Below are 16,714 nucleotides of genomic sequence, written 5' to 3' on the forward strand. Positions count from 1 at the left end.
TTTGACCTTCCATGCCACCAATATTGTCTTATAGCAATAATATAGGGCACATAAGTTCATCGAATTTTTGGATTTGATCTCTGTTTTACTTCTTGCTGAAAAGTAGAACCAGCTTTTGATGAGCATTCATCAAGCTCGACCCACTAGCTTGAACGCTGTGCCTGAAGCACATGACCAATTCTAGCAGCCATAAACGATGAAAAAATCATCGTGGCTATGGTAATGGGCGACAAGCTTACCCATGGGCCCAAGGTCAACAGAGCCAAAGCCCACCCAAGGGAGGAAATCTAACCCAGAAGCGCCAACCTCTTGCACCTAAGGCCCCAAACTTCAAGAACAAGAGAAAAACTAATGTTCAATCGGCTTCCATTGAAATGGATATGTGATATCGCTGTGGATCAAAAGATCATTGGTCATGCATATGAAGAGCTACCCCTGAGGCTATTGCCAAGTATCATTCATGTCATGAGTCTAACTTTGCCAATGTGGAATATCCCGAAGATGCTACTACATCCATGAAGATATTACATTTTCAAGAGGCATCAACTCCTATGGAAAAATCAGTTTTATTCTTCTAGACATGTTTTTACGGCCACTAGGAGTGGCCGAACCCCCTATTTTTTAGATTTATGGTTTAATTTTTTGACAAATTTTCTAAGTATTTGGAATAATTTGTTTGATTTTGGTTTGTTTTGAATTATAGGTAATTATTTTAAGGATATTATTTCTCGATTGATTAATTGAATGAATGAAATTATACTTATGCATGTGACCAATTCAATTAATTTATTTCTAAGTATGACTAGTGGGGAAGTTAGTTATCTAGCTAATAGTGTTACTATGCATATCATATTGCGTGAGCAACACTATTTTACTAACTTTGTACCTAAGAAAGCACTTCTGACAAACCCTCATAGGTTCATCAAACCTGATTGAAGGATACGGAAATTCCCGTATAATGTTGTCTAATGGCACTGTCTTAACCATTAAAAAGGCCCTCTGTTCTCCACGTTTTACAAGAACGTTGCTGAGTTTTAAAGACATTCGAGATAATCAATATCATATTGAAACCACTAAAAAGAATGGGTCTGAATTTCTTTGTATCACTTCTTACGAGTATGGCCAGAAGCATATTCACGAGAAGCTGGAATGTCTCCCGAGTGGGTTGTACATCACAACCATTCGCGGCATAGAAACCCACCATGTGTTCGACCCTTAGCCCAGGTTCCAGAGCATTTTACTGCTTTGGCATGATCATATGGGACATCCCGAATGTCACATGGTGTGTCGTATCCTCAAATCATCACATAGGCATCATTTACCTCCATACGTTGTATTCCCTCCATGCAAAGCTTATTCTTTGGGAAAGTTGAATACTCAACCCTAAATAACAAAGATTATTCACAACCCTCCTAAGTTTCTTCAGAGGATTCAAAGGGATATTTGTGGACCTATCTAACCAACATGCGGACCATTTAGATACTTTATGATGTTGGTTGATGCATCGACACGTTGGTCACATGTTTCCTTATTGTCCACACGTAATGCTGCATTTGCGAAACTCCTTAGCACAAATTATTAAGCTTAGGGCTCACCATCCTAATTATCCGATCAAGTCGATTCGACTGGATAATGCTGGAGAGTTTACATCACAAACTTTTGACTACTATTTCATGTCAACTGGGATTGAAGTTGAAAATCCTGTACCCCATGTTCACATCTAAAACGGCCTGGCAGAAGCTTTCGTAAAGCGCCTACAATTGATAGCTCGAACTTTGGTCATGCTAACCAAACTGCCAGTATCTGCCTAGGGGTATGCAATATTGCACGCAACTATGTTGGTCCGTCTGAGGCCCACCGTTATCCAACCTCATTAACCATTATAGTTGATTACTGGATACGAGCATTACGTCTCACATTTACGTGTGTTTGGGTGCGCAGTCTATATGCCAATAGCGCTGCCACTATGTACCAAAATAGGTCATCAGAGAAGAATAAGAATCTATGTCAGTTATGATTCGCCATCAATTATTCACTATTTAGAGCCCTTGAAAGGAGATCTCTTTGTCGCACGTTTTGCGGATTATCACTTTGATGAGACAGTCTTCCCGTCGTTAGGCGGGAGATAAGAACGCCGCAAATTGTCATTGTATGCTCCCAGTATGTCTTATTTAGATTCTTGCACTGCCCAATTTGAAACTAAAGTGCAACGTATTCTAAATCTTCAGAGCATTGCTTAAAGCATGCCATATGCTTTTACTAATCTAGCAAAAGTGATAAGATCACATATACCCACTGCAAATGCACCTGCAAGGATCGACGTACCTTGAGTACGTCGTAATACCGTATAGGAAGGTCAAACTATCTCCGAGGGTGGGGCGACCACACCTTCCACGCGGCCCGTACATTGGCGACTAACTAATCATCTGCTCCTCCTACCCTGAAGCATGGCAGACCTCCTGGTTCTAAAGATTCACAACCCCAAAAGAGGAAAACGGCATAAACTAGTGTCCCTAGTCTGAATCCGCCCATCGCTCACTCATATGTTCCAATGTATAAGGTTATTCTAGATTACGATGATATCTTATATGAGAGAACCAAGCTTCCTGAGAATCTCAAGATTTTGGTCCACTACGCAGTATTGGATGAGGTTTGGAATCGGAATAAGATGATCATCGACGATGCATTTGTGTACATAATAGCTACTGACATTGTTGATGCACAAAACTGGAGGTCTTGGAACAACGTAAATCCGACCGTGAATCTGCAAGAAAGTAAAAGACATAAGATGTATCGTGGTTCACCTCAAGGTTTGGGCTACGTCCACACTGATTTATGTATTTATCTGAGGGAGAGAGATAGCTCTGAGAGTGAAAGCATGAGGAGGGGTGAGGAGGGGTGAGGAGCCTTAGGAATTGGCCTCCCCTAATTGTGAGGGTGAGGAGTCCGTTTATAGAATAAGGGCTCTTACATTTAAGTCCCCCGAGTATTTGTACGAGATCTAAATACGAGGCCCTAAATATGGTATAAACAGACATCATGCTTACCGATGACATTGAACCACATTCCATCTATGAATGCCGACATAGAACGGATTGGTCAAACTAGAAACAAGCAATCCAAGTCGAACTCGATTCGCTTGCGAAATGTAAGGTGTTTGGGCTTGTAGCTCATACTCTACTACATGTGAAGCCCATGGGCTACAAATGGGTTTTCGCTAGGAAGCGTAATGAAAAGAATGAAATACTGCAATACAAAGCACGCCTCATAGCGCAAGGCTACTCTCAACGCCTTAGGATTGATTACGAGGAAACACATTCTCCCATAATGGACATCATAAGGTTCCGCTACCTTATCAATTTGGTAGTTTCTAAAATACTGAATATGCAGCTTATGGACGTGGTGACCGTGTATCTCTATGGGGATCTAGATACGGAAATCTACATGAAAGTTCCAGAAGAACTTCCATTGACTGGTTCAAATAGTTTTAAACCATGAAACACTCTCTCTATTAGATTGAGGAGATAACTCTACAGATTGAAACAATCAGAGCGGATATGGTATAACCGTCTGAGTGAATATTTGACAAGTCAGGGTTATGTAAACAACGAACTATGCCCATACGTGTTCATAAAAAAGTCACATTCCGGATTTGAGATGAAAGATCTTGGGGAAATTGTCGACGACATGAACCTCATCTTGCAGAGCTTGAGGAAATTGTCGTTCACTTGAAATCAGAATTTGAGATGAAAGATCTATGAAAGATCTTGGGAAAATTCGATATTTTCTCGGCTTGGAGATCAAACATTATTCGGATGAAATCTTAGTACATCAATCGAACTACACCCAAAAGGTGTTGCGACGTTTTAATAAGGATAAAGCGAAGCCTTCGAGTACTCATGTGGTCATTCGGACTCTAGACACTAAATGAGATCCCTTCTGGCCCATGGAGGATGATGAAGAGATTTTGGAGCCTAAAGTTCAATACCTAAGTGCAATTGGTGCTTTATTATACTTGGCATAATGCACTAGACCTGACATCTCCTTCGCTATTAATCTTTTAGCAAGATACAGTAATGCTTCTACATGCAGACACTGGAATTGTGTTAAAGACATTTTTCGCTACCTCAAAGATATGACGGATTTGGGCTTGCTCTACACCCACGAATCCTCGAGATGAGTTGCCACCTCCTCGGTCCTTGGGTTGATTCTTGCCTTATTGGTTACGCGAATGTTGGTTATCTGTCTGACCCACATAGGGCACGTTCTCAAACGGGCTATGTCTTTACCGTTGAAGACACCGTTATATCTTGAAGGTCTACCAAGCAAACGCTAGTTGCGACATCTTCAAACCATGTTGAGATTCTCGCCCTGCATGAAGCATTATGTGAGTGCTTTTGGTTGAGAGTAGTCATGGAACATATTCGAAGCACTAGTGGTCTTACTACCGTCGTTGACCTTCCTACAATGATCTTTGAAGACAATGCAGTATGTACCAAGCAGTTAAAGAATGGATACATTAAGGGAGACAATGTCAAACACATAGCGTCGAAGTTCTGTTATTCTCATTCAGGGGGAGTATCCTGAAGCATACTCACTTGATCTTTATGTATTTTTTTTCCTACGATTAGGAGCATTTTTTCCACTAGGTTTTTGCTACCTAACGAGGTTTTAAAGAGGCACCCATCCTAGGATGATCATACTCCGTTGAGGTCACTACTTTCGTCTTGTTTGACGTTTGTTTTAGACATTATGCATACTTCTAACTTTTCTCCTTAGTCTATGGGTTTTCACTTGCTCTAGGTTTTACCATAGCAAGGTTTTGTCAGTTTTACTACCTATGCATACTTTCTTTATATTTGAGACTCGTATTCGCTCATTGTACCGCTGACATCATCAACTGTACTACCTTATCTGCTGAAGAGTTGATGCGATGTTTTGTTTGAGTATTTACACACTTAAGGGAGAGTGTTGCAGTCATATTTAGAATAAGAATGTGATCGTATAAATCCTAGTGTATCTAAGAATTATCTTGGAATATTCCCTTTAGTAGTTATTATCCTATTGGAGTTGTAAGGTTTAACCTATCATACTACTATAAATAAGGGCACAATGTGACACTACTACAATATTAGCTTTAAGTGTCGGATTATGGTGTCGGTTAATAAGCCATAATGTCGGATAAAAGATATCCAACACATCATTTACATAGTGTCGGATAAATTATATAACACACACCTCACATTTAAATCTCTCTATTCTCTCTCTCTTGCAGCCGGCCTCTCTCCCTCTCTATTCCTAAATACAGTTCAGTCAAATAGGCCTACAACAATATAAGATTAATTATCAAAACATTTAATTCGAGTTTTCTTTTTTTTTCTAAAATACGGGGTGTTGAGTGGGTCTGAAATCAAAAAGGACCTTTCTTTAATTCGCGACATGAAATGTTTTCCTTTGTTCTTTTGGGAAAATACTCGAAAAGTCATTGAAATTCATTCTCTTGATACTTTTTGTGTCGTGCAAGATTAGCATGCATGTACCAAAAAAGTGGTCAAGGTAAAATGTACATTATAATATCAAATTAAGCTAGTTCATATATTCACATATTTAATTAACAAATATATTCAATTTGAAGTGCTTTCTTTAAAAAATAAAAAAGAAGGAAATATCTGCCGTTTGCATACTACATGCTAGCTCATATAGCCAGAGGGGGCGTTGAGGGGTGTGAAAGGTGCAATCGTACAAGGCCCCAAATTTGAAGAGGCTCTCAAAAAATTTGTCACCTTATATTTATATGTAATAATATTCTATATTTAAAATTACTTTTGTTATGAAATAATGTTTTATTTTCAAAATTTGATTTTGTTAGCACTTTAAAATCTCGTCTTACACTTCTATTAAGCGTAATTTGATTTCTTTCTAAATACAAAAATTTAGAGTACAATAAGATATTTTAAGTGCCAATAATACACCATAAAAGACAGTATTTTTTTTTCAATATTATTACATAATAATGTTACATATTCAAGTGAAACTTTAAAGTTAGAGTTTTGGAAGTTTGTTTTCTTGTTTGGTTGTTTAAGATTGAATTGTTTTTTATTATTTAGTAAACGTTATGTTTGTAGCTCTTTTTACTTATTATTAATGACATTTTTAAACTTGCAATCAGTGTGTGCTAAGCTTTGTTTTGATTTAAGTGATTGTTTTCTAGTGTCAATACATTGTCCTACATTTTTTAAGACTTATCTTAAGGAGAGGCGCTTTTATAAATTTTGTACACGGCCCCCAAAATCTCAGAGACGGCCCTGCATATAGCATAATATTATTAAAAGATTTAGCAATATGCAGGTAAATGCACGAAGTTTAAATGTAAGCTTTAAAATTCAGAAGAACATATATGACCGTCTTACTACATCTCATGGCTTTCGTGACGCCGGTGGTGGTGGAGGAGTTGGAAACATCGGCGGAATGGCGTTGAAAATGGTATTTTTGTCAATCCCAGTAGCTTTGTCTCCTGACAAAGCAACAAGTGCTGCCACTAAACCTGCATTTCCTGCCAGAGTAGCCTCAGTGTAATTGTTATTAGTACGAACATCATGGAAGCCATCATCTTTGTCTGGGCCAGCAACCATAGCACCATCAATTGTGTTAGGGTTTGGCTTTGAAGTGTCCCTCCATTTCCAACCCCCATCGCAACTGTACTTGATCTTGTTGTTCGGAATGGATGCACCTCTGTGGTGGACATGTGTTGGGAAACGATTACCAAACCCTACAACATAGCTCAATTTTTTGGGATTTTTTCCCAGTATGTAATTAATTTGGGTTTTAGCAAATTCACGTAGGACATCAATAGAATAGAAGCTTGGTCCACAAAACATCCCAGCTGACTTGGTATTATCTGCTGCTTCAAGATAGTCACTGTAGAGAGTAGCTAAGAAAGCTGCGTTGACTACATATTGAAGAGGTTTTGGCTTTCCATGATTCAGTTGGATTAAGCCTCCTTTTGTCCTTTTAAAGGTTGTGAAATATGGGAGGTATGAGCACATGATTGTGTTAGCCTCATTGTGAAATCTTCTCAAAGTTTCTCTATATGGGTACCCAGGATTTATGAATAACCTCAAACGGGTTAGAAGTACCTATTCAAAAAGAGTCTCAACATCATGATCAATTAGCAATAAAAGTTAAAAGAAAAACTCAAAATTTTATGATGGCCTGTATAATAGGCATTTCATTTTTTAAGTTTGATTTTCTTATTAGATGTAAAGATAGAAAATACAGAAGGGATAATTAGAGATGAAAAATAGAAAGGATTGCCGGAAGGATGTGGAAAAAGTTAGTATATATGGAAATGATAAGCAATATGAAAACTACAAACAAAAAAGCAAAGCAATATTTTTGTTGGGCATTTTCACTTTTAATTATTGTTTTCATATGCATTACAATACATTTCGTATTCATTTCCATCACTTTCTCACACCCTTCTTTATCCCTCATTTTCTACATATATTTTCTCTCTATTCCTAGCAAAAAATTAATATTTAAAAATTAAAGGAAATGATTTTCATATTTTGGACATTATAAGAAGAAGAATCATTTTCTAAAAGAAGACTGACAATACACGCAAAATGTTCCCTTTCTCTCCTCCAGTCGGGAGGGGGGAGGTGATTTGGGGCCTAGGTTTTGTGCTCCCTTGGCTTCTCCTGCTGTTCATCGAATTAATCCAATTTCGTGTTGATTCTAGTTCTTGTAGAGTAATTATAAGCCTATTTTTAAATTGGGAACAATTATGGGAAAGATTTAGAGGAGAATTTGAACAAGGCAACTCTGACGGTTTATGGAAGGGAAAAGGTTTAAAGTGAAGCAATCCAAAGTTCAAGCCCTGCGTGAAAACGACCATCAATCCTTCAACCAATCTAGTGAATTGGAGAGCCGGCGGAAGCATGGTTCATGAGACAAGAATGCAGATATGGCAAATTTCCATGCTAAAGGAAAGTAATTATTATTGTTTGCAAATTTGGTTAATAGATAACTGGATTAAGCTTAATGATGATTCCTTTTTGAACCGTCAGTGTTTCGATGTGTGTGATTGCTTAATGCATTTTGATGATGAGGGGCTAACTTTTAGCTTATGGAAATGGTCTGCTTTTAATAGGCTAAGTGTTGTTTCTTCTAATTTGTGTTGCTTGTTGTGTTACGTCATTTGAGTTTACAAGGAAGCTTTTTTTGTTTTGTGGTGAAGCTCAATAGGTGTTTCTACTCACCTTTTTCTTGCATGCGTGCATTTTGGTTTCTTAAATGGTTTACATGCTTTGTGTTTCACCTAGTCTCTAGGCTTTCTTATAGACTTAGTCTCTCATTTAACTCTGGGCGGAACCTGTTTATAAAAGGTTGCTACTGCATTAAACCCCTCACTTTAATTTCTGCCTTTTGTTACTTAGCTTACTCACTATTTACACCCATGGCTTAACTTCTCGCTTCATCTTCAAAGTCCCTTAGGAACTCCCCCAACCCTAGAGATACCCCTTAGATTAATCCTTATCCCATACTCAACCTAAGCAACAACCCATTGTTGTTGAGAGACCTAGGAATGTTGTCACTCTTGAGAGAGGTTTCACCAGAGTGTCCACTTCTTTGTATTCTACTACAAATGTTGAACATATGGAGCGTCGATGCTTGGTTGGGAAGATGTTTGGGCAAGTGGTGGATGCGAAACTCATCAAAGGAAAGCTTGTTATAAGCTGGAAGGGTCTAATTCAGGGTAACTTCTTCCTAGATCATTATGGAAAGAACTGGTACATGATTGAGTTTATGAATAAAGAGGATGTTGATGTGGTTTTGGAGGGAAGACCATGGTATGTTAAGGGGAAAAATTTTCATATTGAAAAATAGACCCTAGATTTATGTGACCTAGATGGGATCCATACCATTAAAGTTTGGGTTAGGGTTCCGAGGCTGGCTATCCAATTTCGTGAGGCTGATATTGTGGAGAATCTGGTCCAAGTGATTAGGAAAGTGATTAAAGTGGATGAAGTTACTTTGCATGGCTTAAATGGACTGCTTGTGAGAACATTGATGGAGGTTGATATCTAGTTCCCTCTCCTGATAGTATTTTTGCTTAATGATAGGGACAATGATCCCATTTATGTTAGCTATGAGAAGCTTTTCGAAGTCTATTTCTATTGTGGGCGGATGAGGTTAGAGTTCTATAAATGTCCTCAAAAGTTTAAAGACCCTAGACCTTTATTCCTCATTGATAGACTCTTCAAAGAATAACCTAGAGTGTTCCCTACTAATGTCCCAAAGGTGTCAGCTAGGAAAGATAAGGTTCATGAGGATATCATGATCTGCTTCCCTCATGCTGCATTTTTTGAGGATGACCCCTCAGATCTAATTTATGGGTTCGCTGACGGGGGTGAGCCTGATCAGGAGGGTTGGACACAAATGCCTTTCAAAAAGAGAAGTAGTGTTACTAAAGGGACAGGTGGCAGGTCTTTGAGGGACAATCAAACTTTCAAAGAGGTTACTCGTGGAGCTGGCCTAGAGAGATGAGTAAAAGATTATCAAGGTTATCATTGGGAGGTGATTGCAGACCAGACTAGGATTCTCTCCCCTCCTCTTTCCATCCCTTCCTATCACATTCTCTATTTTGTCTTTCTCTTTCTATAAAAAATTAATATAAGATGTTGACGTGGCCTAACCGTGACCGTTCAAATAGAAGGGGAGGGAAGGGGAGGGAAAAAAAAAAGGGGAGAGAATCCTACTCCTTGCAGACCTGGATGAAAACCAGCATGGGGTAAGCTATCCTTTAAATAATTCTTGGCAAATTAATAAATGTTGTACTCAGCATGAGATGTTTAGTCTATAAGATAGACTTAGTCACCTTGCTTATGAGGAGGCCAACCTCTGGGTTGATAGTCTACTCCTTAACTCTTCTTTTAGGAACTGGATTGCAACTAATGATTTAGATAATGATATGATTGATAAGCAGGATGTCATGCTAATTGAATCTGCAGGGAGTATGTCTGGCCCCTCGAAGTTTGCTTTGGAGAAGGATACACAAGCTGATATGAAAGGCAATGAAGTTGTGAGGCCTTCTGTGGGGATGCTTAGCCTAAGGAAGAGGATGAGAGATGAAAGTAACAAGATAGTTGGGGCCATTTCAAACTTAGAAGATATTGATTAATTGAGTGGTTGTTCTGGAATTACAGAGGTCTTGGTATACCAGGATTCAAAAGCCAGTTTAAGCATCTTAGTAACATAAATAAGTTAGATTTATTCTGTTTAGTATGACCTAGGCAGAGGTTGTCTAAGTATGGCTTGAACTTTTTTAATCAGTTTTTTTATATGAACTTTGCTTCTCCGATGGTGGGGCAAGCTGGTGATGTATGCCTTTTGTGGAATTCCTCTGCAATCCATTTGAATATTCTATTTGCTTCTCCTAGATTTATCCATTGCCTTGTTACTAACATAAGAACTAATTTAACCTGGTTTACTACATTTGTTTATGCATCTCCTCAAAAGAAAATCAGAAGATTGATTGGGAGAATATTTTAGCCATAATCCTGGGAATAATCCCTGGGTTCTAGTAGGAGATTTTAATGCCACTACAAACTTAAGTGAAAAAGTGGGTGGGCAAAATCATGTTCCTAACTATGTAATTCAATTTGTAGAATTCCTTAATACCGGGGGTTTAACCACCATCCCTGCCTCCGACATTCCTTATACTTGGACCAATGGTCACAAGGATAATACCTTAATCTTTGGAAAGCTTGATAAAGTAGTTTCTAATTCTCAATGGCTAAATTTATTTCCTGACTCTAGCATTCACAATTTTCCAATTTTTAGCTCCGACCACTGCCCTATTAAGCTCTCATTCCAAAGTATTTTAGTTCAATACCATAATAAGTTCTTGTTTGAAGCTATTTAGCTTAATCACCATAAATTTATGAAAATTGTTGAGGATAGTTGGGTCTGTTATTTTAACAGTAACCAAATGATTTCTATAAAATGTGTGCTAACACTTTTAAGCACAAAGTTAAAGATTGAAGTAGAAGGAATTTTGGAAATATTTTAAAACAAATAAAGGATTCTCAAAATGAACTTCAACATATTCAAGAACTTTGCATGAATCATCCTGATAATATGAGAATTCTGGATAAGGAACAACAGTTGAAGGATAACTTACTAAAGCTCTATAATGATGAAGAGATTCTTTGGGCTCAAAGAGCCAAGGCAAACTGGCTTCAGCTCAGTGATCATAATACAAAATACTTTCACACTAAGACCCCCATGAGGAAAAAAAAAAGAAATGAAATTCTCAAAATCAAAGATGATCATGGCATTTGGTGGGAAAAGGGTAAAGGGATTGAAGAGGTTTTCATTAAAAAATTTAAACAGAGATTTTCTAGTAATAACCAAATTAATGACAACATTGTGGAGGAGTTTCTCGATGTTATTCAACCATTAGTTATTGATGATCAGAATCTTTCCCTAATGATGCTATGTTTGAACATAAAATTTACTCGATGGTTAATAACATTGGCAGCCTTAAAGCCCCTGGCCCTGATGAGCTTAATTCTATCTTTTTCCAGAAGTGTTGGAATATTGTGAAAAACTCTATTATTAACTTGGTTAAGGATTTCTTTGATAATGGTTCTAACTTATGGCTTATAAATCACACTAATATTGCCCTTATTCCCAAGATTTATCATCCTGATTCAGCAGATAATTTTAGGCCAATTAGCCTTTGCAATGTGGTCCACAAAGTAACCACAAAAATTATAGCTAATAGGCTAAAACCTATTCTTGAACAACTTATTTATCATAATCAAGGTGCTTTTGCTCCTGGTAGGTCTATTCATGATAATATCCTTATTGCCCATGAACTCTTTTGCAGTTTAAGAATAGAAAAGGCAGAATGGGGTAAATGGCTGTTAAGCTTGATCTTGAAAAAGCTTATGATTTTTTAGATTGGAACTACATTAAAATGACCCTTAGGAAATTTGGTTTTAGTCATGATTGGATCAATAGAGTTATGGAATGTATCTCTTCGTGCTCCTTTTCTATTTTGATCAATAGGATGCCACAAGGCTACTTTTATCCAAGTAGAGGTATTAGGCAAGGTGACCCTCTCTCCCCGTATATTTTCATCATTTGCATGGAACCACTGATACGACATTTTAAAAAGTTAGCAAATACCCCGAGCAATCATATTGGCATTCTCTCATCTCTTTTTGGTTATCAAATTGCTAACTTAATGTTTGTTGATGACTATCTCATATTCAGCAGAGCCTCCTCGAATGTTGCTAGAAGGATTGCATCCCTTTTACTTCGGTTCGCTGAGGCTTCAGGTCAGAAAATTAACTTCCATAAATCCTCTATTTATTTCTTTAATAATACCCCTGCTAGTCTAAGAAATGATATAGTTAATATCCTTCAAATCCAGCATAAAACTAAATTGATAAATATCTTGGTATTCATAATATTATTTTCTGGAAAGACCTGGTTAACGCTAAAGAACTCATTCTTAGAATTCAGAACAAACTTGCTGGCTGGAAACCTAATTCTTTGTCTAGTGCTGGTAGACTTACCCTAATTAAGTCTAGCCTTGCCGGTATGCCTAATCATATCATGGCTTGTTTCAAATGCCCTTCTAAATTTTCCCAAGCCATCAACAGAAAGAATAGGAAATTTCTTTGGAATAAGAAGTCTAACTTCTCCCTTGTGGCCTGCGACGATGTTTGTACCCCACTTTCTAAAGGTAGACTTGGTATTAGAAAAGCTGAAAAATTCAATCTTGCCTTCTTGTCCAAGCTTTGTCTGAAAGATTATTAACGATAATGACAACTAGTGGGTGAAAATTGTTAAAGCTAAATATTGAGACACTAATCTATCTCGAATATGAAATGTAAGCAAAATCATTTTGCTACCTGGAAGGGTATAATAGCAGCAAGACATATTGTGGAGATGGGTGTGAGATGGATTATGGGAAATGGTCAAAACATTGCGTTTTGGTCCCGTAATTGGGTTTTTCCTTTCCCCTTATCCAATATCATTGCTAATTAGTCTCAACATCTTATTGACTGGAACCTTAAAGTTAGCAATGTGATGGTGGATAAAAATTGGAATGTTGACCTTCTTAACCAACTTTTGCCAGTTGATGTAGAAGATAAGTTTATTTGGGGTCCAACCTCCAATGGTGTTTTCTCAGTTAAGTCATCTCATAGAATTCAACTTGATGACAGTCAGTGTCACCCGTTTATGAGGCTTCTTTAGTAGGATTTGGAAACTAAATATTCCTCACAAAGTTAAGTTTTTTGGTTGGCTATTAGTTAGAAATAAATTAACCGCCAATGTTAAGTTAAATAGTTTTAACAATAACAGTTCTACCTTATGTCCGTTATGCAATAGTGCTAAGAAGGATCTTGGTCATAGATTTAAAACCTGTCCTTTTGCTCAGAAAGTGTGGAAGATTGATAATAAGTTGCCAACTATATCCCTTGTTCCGAGTATCAATGACTAGCTTGATAGCCTTGATTATATAGATAAAGTCAACCTCTCTGATCTTAGTAAGGTCCTTACTGTTTGGTGGCAAATGTAGAATGAAAGAAATGATTTTGTCTTCAAACATATCAAACCAAACCCCTTCCGCAGCTTCAGAGCTGCAATCTCTTTAGCTAAAAGCTTCTTGCTTGCTAATTCTAAGGTGAGGGCGGCAGCCCATCATAAAAGTAGTAGTAAGATCATTTGGCTTCACCCGGAGTTCGACTACCATAAAATAAACTTTGATGGTTCTATGTTAGGTAATTCTGCTGCAGTAGGATTTGTCATTAGAAACCATATGGGTCAACCTTATTTGGCGGGTTAGAGAAGACTGGGACAAAACACGATCACAGTTCCAGAGGCTTTGGCTGCTAGGGATGCTCTTTTGGTGGCTAGATCGCAGGATATCAAGAAGGTTTTGATTGAAAGGAGACTCGAAAATTGTCATTGATGCGATTTTGGGAAAATGTTGCATTCCTTGGCATATTCGTACAATTGTTGAAGATATCAAATGTTTGGCCTCTTCATTTGATTTTATAAGTTGGAAGCAAATTTTGTAGTGGATGCTGTCACCTCGTGTGGGCATGTGCTAAATAACTTTCATGTTTGGATTGGTTGTGTTCCTTCTACAACTACTAGTGCCTTCTTGTTTGACTCTAGGGGCCTTGTGTGTTCCCGGGGTTTTTTCCTCTCTTAATTTTATTTTCTTTCTCAAAAGAAAAAAAGAATCATGGGATGTATTCAATTGAGATATTGAAGGGTTTTTAAAAGAGTTATAAATGCGTAGAGTTTGATGGAGTTTTAATGTATAGGCTTTCATAGACTTCGTGTTAATGTGCTCTCAAAATCTTAGAGAGGATGCTGGATTTGTTAAGGATTCTTGGACATTCATGAATTTGTTTAAAATCCTTATTAAATACCCTTAAATTTTTGAACTCTTTTAAAATCCTTTAAAATCTCAAATGAATACACCTGACAAGATAAATGAAGATATATTAAACATGGACACTACAAACTCCTTTAACATACCTGAGCACCAAGAAGTTTGTTGTCCCAGCTCAACGCTCCATGAATAGGCCCCTTTGAGAAGGCAGCGTGTTTGACAAGACCAGAAGTTGTTGCAAGCTGAAGATAAGAGTTGTTGCCTGTTGCGTAGTACAACCAAGCTGCACCCCATATGAATTCATCCCAGTAACTGGTAGAATTATAGAAGAGTTCCGCATCTGTACCAGGGAAACTGTATCTGCCTCTCTCATTCCTTGAAAACTTGAAGAGCGTTTTGGCACCATGGACGAGTTTTTTTGAGTAGGCTTTCTGGTCTTTAAAAACAATGGATGCAGCGGCTAGAGATGCGGCCATTTCCGCAGCTAGATCGGAGCAAGCGTGGCATGCAGTCACAGGACGTATGTAATCAATATCTTCAGGACGCATCCAACAAAAAATATCACCATCTGTAGTAATTGGATTTTCACTATCTCCATCATTATTCCCCAAACCAACCTATCAAAATATATAGCAAATTAATAAGAAACAGTCAAATTGAGAATTAAAATCGGTAGATGAAAGAAAAATTGTAAAAGAGAGGAAATGATTAGGGACTGTTTCTGAAATAGGTATAAACATTTCTTACATAGCTTATGCAACATAAAATCAATTTTGGTGATTTTGGCATGCATACTCGGGAAGTTTTAAGTACATATATAGAAAGAAAAACATTCGTGTTTTAACACGCTTCTGATGAAAAAGTTTCTAACGCAAACACTTACTCGACTTGATCTTTTCTGAGGAAATGTAAATAGAGCGACACTAGAAGAGGCAAGAAAGGTTTTTTGGCGCTTTATAAGAAGAACAGGTACTTATGAACGAACAAAAATACTTCTTACAAAAACAGTTCTAAACCTACCAACAAAACTAGAAGACATCTAACCTGGTCAATGACTCTATCAATGGAATCAGCAGAGTTGTTGAAGGTCTTGAGAAGGTAATCCGTGCCCCATTTGATAATGTCCTTAACGTGGGCGAGCTCACCAGCAGCTTTGTATTTAGCACTATACTCGATGACACTCCAGCTGAGCATAGTCATGGCGAAGGATGCAGGGAAGTTGAACTTGATGGCATTTCCAGCATCGTAATATCCACCCACCAGATCATTAAGAGTATCGGTGAATTTTCCATCTCTCAAGCACGAGTCACTCCTCCAAGACACATTGTTATGCCTTGGTAGTCTTCCGGATCGCTGCGCATTGAAAAACATTAGAGCCTTGTGGAGCGCCAGCTTGTAGTTGTCTTTGGAAGGGGTCAGAGGGTAAGCATGGACGTTGGAGGCGGTGAGGAAGGTGGCGACCATGAGCGTTCCCGCCATCCACATCAATGCTTTACGACTGACCATGAGGCTTCCCGAGGGATTATGATGCATCATAATTTCTCACTTGTCTTAGCTAAAAGAGGTGTAAGAGATGTCACCTCAATTGTTTTGGAGAAACTAAATATATAAAAAGTTTGACCATGAGAGAGAAATCACTAAAGAACAAAACTAAATCCTTATCGGCTTATTACATAACTTCTTGATTATGATAGGAACAAGTTTATAGATTAAATCATAAATTATTATGTAACTATCATCTTAGTAAAACAGTCAGTGAAAACTAAAATCGTTTAGTCATTCAATTGTAACAAATAGATAGATGATTCGTAATACCTTTATCAAATCCATTCATCTGTTTTATACAATTTGATTACTAAACGATCTTACTTTTAACTGATTTTTTTTTTGTAGTAATGATTTTTACAGAGTAATTTATAATATAAAATATTTTAATCATAAGCATGAAATTCTACTAATAGACTTCGAAGTGTTTTAAGAAGAAATTCCTTTTCAGTCGTTGAGAAACCAAATCTTTCTCTTAAAGTTAACTTCCTCCTCCCTGCGGCTGTGATTTGATTTTTTTTAATATAAAATAATAATAAAATAAAATAAAACTGTTTTATACCCATCGACACACTAAGCAGGATCATGCCCATCCCCCTTGGGCAGCCCTTGATGCGCGCCGGGAAGGACCCAAATGAAAACTCTATTGTGATAATCGAATCTGATATTCCAGCTCATTAATCCCCTAATTCTAGGATCGGATCTTTATGTAGGGAGCAAGCAATCTGGAGTCAACTTCATTTA

General features: G+C 37.6%; 1 protein-coding gene and 1 long non-coding RNA gene across 3 annotated transcripts; one reads left to right on the forward strand and one right to left on the reverse strand.

The window, feature by feature from the left end:
• Positions 1-4,040: 4,040 nt before the first annotated feature.
• On the reverse strand, positions 4,041-16,079 carry LOC103433737 (endoglucanase 25-like). Of its 2 annotated transcripts, XM_070820712.1 has the most exons (4): positions 15,470-16,079; positions 14,572-15,042; positions 6,411-7,136; positions 4,041-4,371 (listed from the first exon to the last, which is right to left on the reverse strand). In XM_070820712.1, exons 1-3 carry the CDS (start codon positions 15,959-15,961, stop codon positions 6,417-6,419), a joined length of 1,683 nt encoding a protein of 560 aa, XP_070676813.1. In that variant the 5' UTR covers positions 15,962-16,079; the 3' UTR covers positions 4,041-4,371; positions 6,411-6,416. The 2 variants fall into 2 exon arrangements, with proteins under 2 accessions (XP_070676813.1, XP_008370239.3); XM_008372017.4 differs by lacking the exon at positions 4,041-4,371 and having other exon boundaries at positions 6,363-7,136.
• LOC139195337 (uncharacterized) lies at positions 10,991-14,419 on the forward strand. Its single transcript, XR_011580168.1, has 2 exons — positions 10,991-12,350; positions 13,803-14,419. It is a non-coding gene; the product is annotated as an uncharacterized lncRNA (long non-coding RNA).
• Positions 16,080-16,714: the final 635 nt, after the last annotated feature.

The sequence above is a fragment of the Malus domestica genome, chromosome 04 (genome assembly GCF_042453785.1).
Source record: "Malus domestica chromosome 04, GDT2T_hap1".
NCBI classification, from domain to species: domain Eukaryota; kingdom Viridiplantae; phylum Streptophyta; class Magnoliopsida; order Rosales; family Rosaceae; genus Malus; species Malus domestica.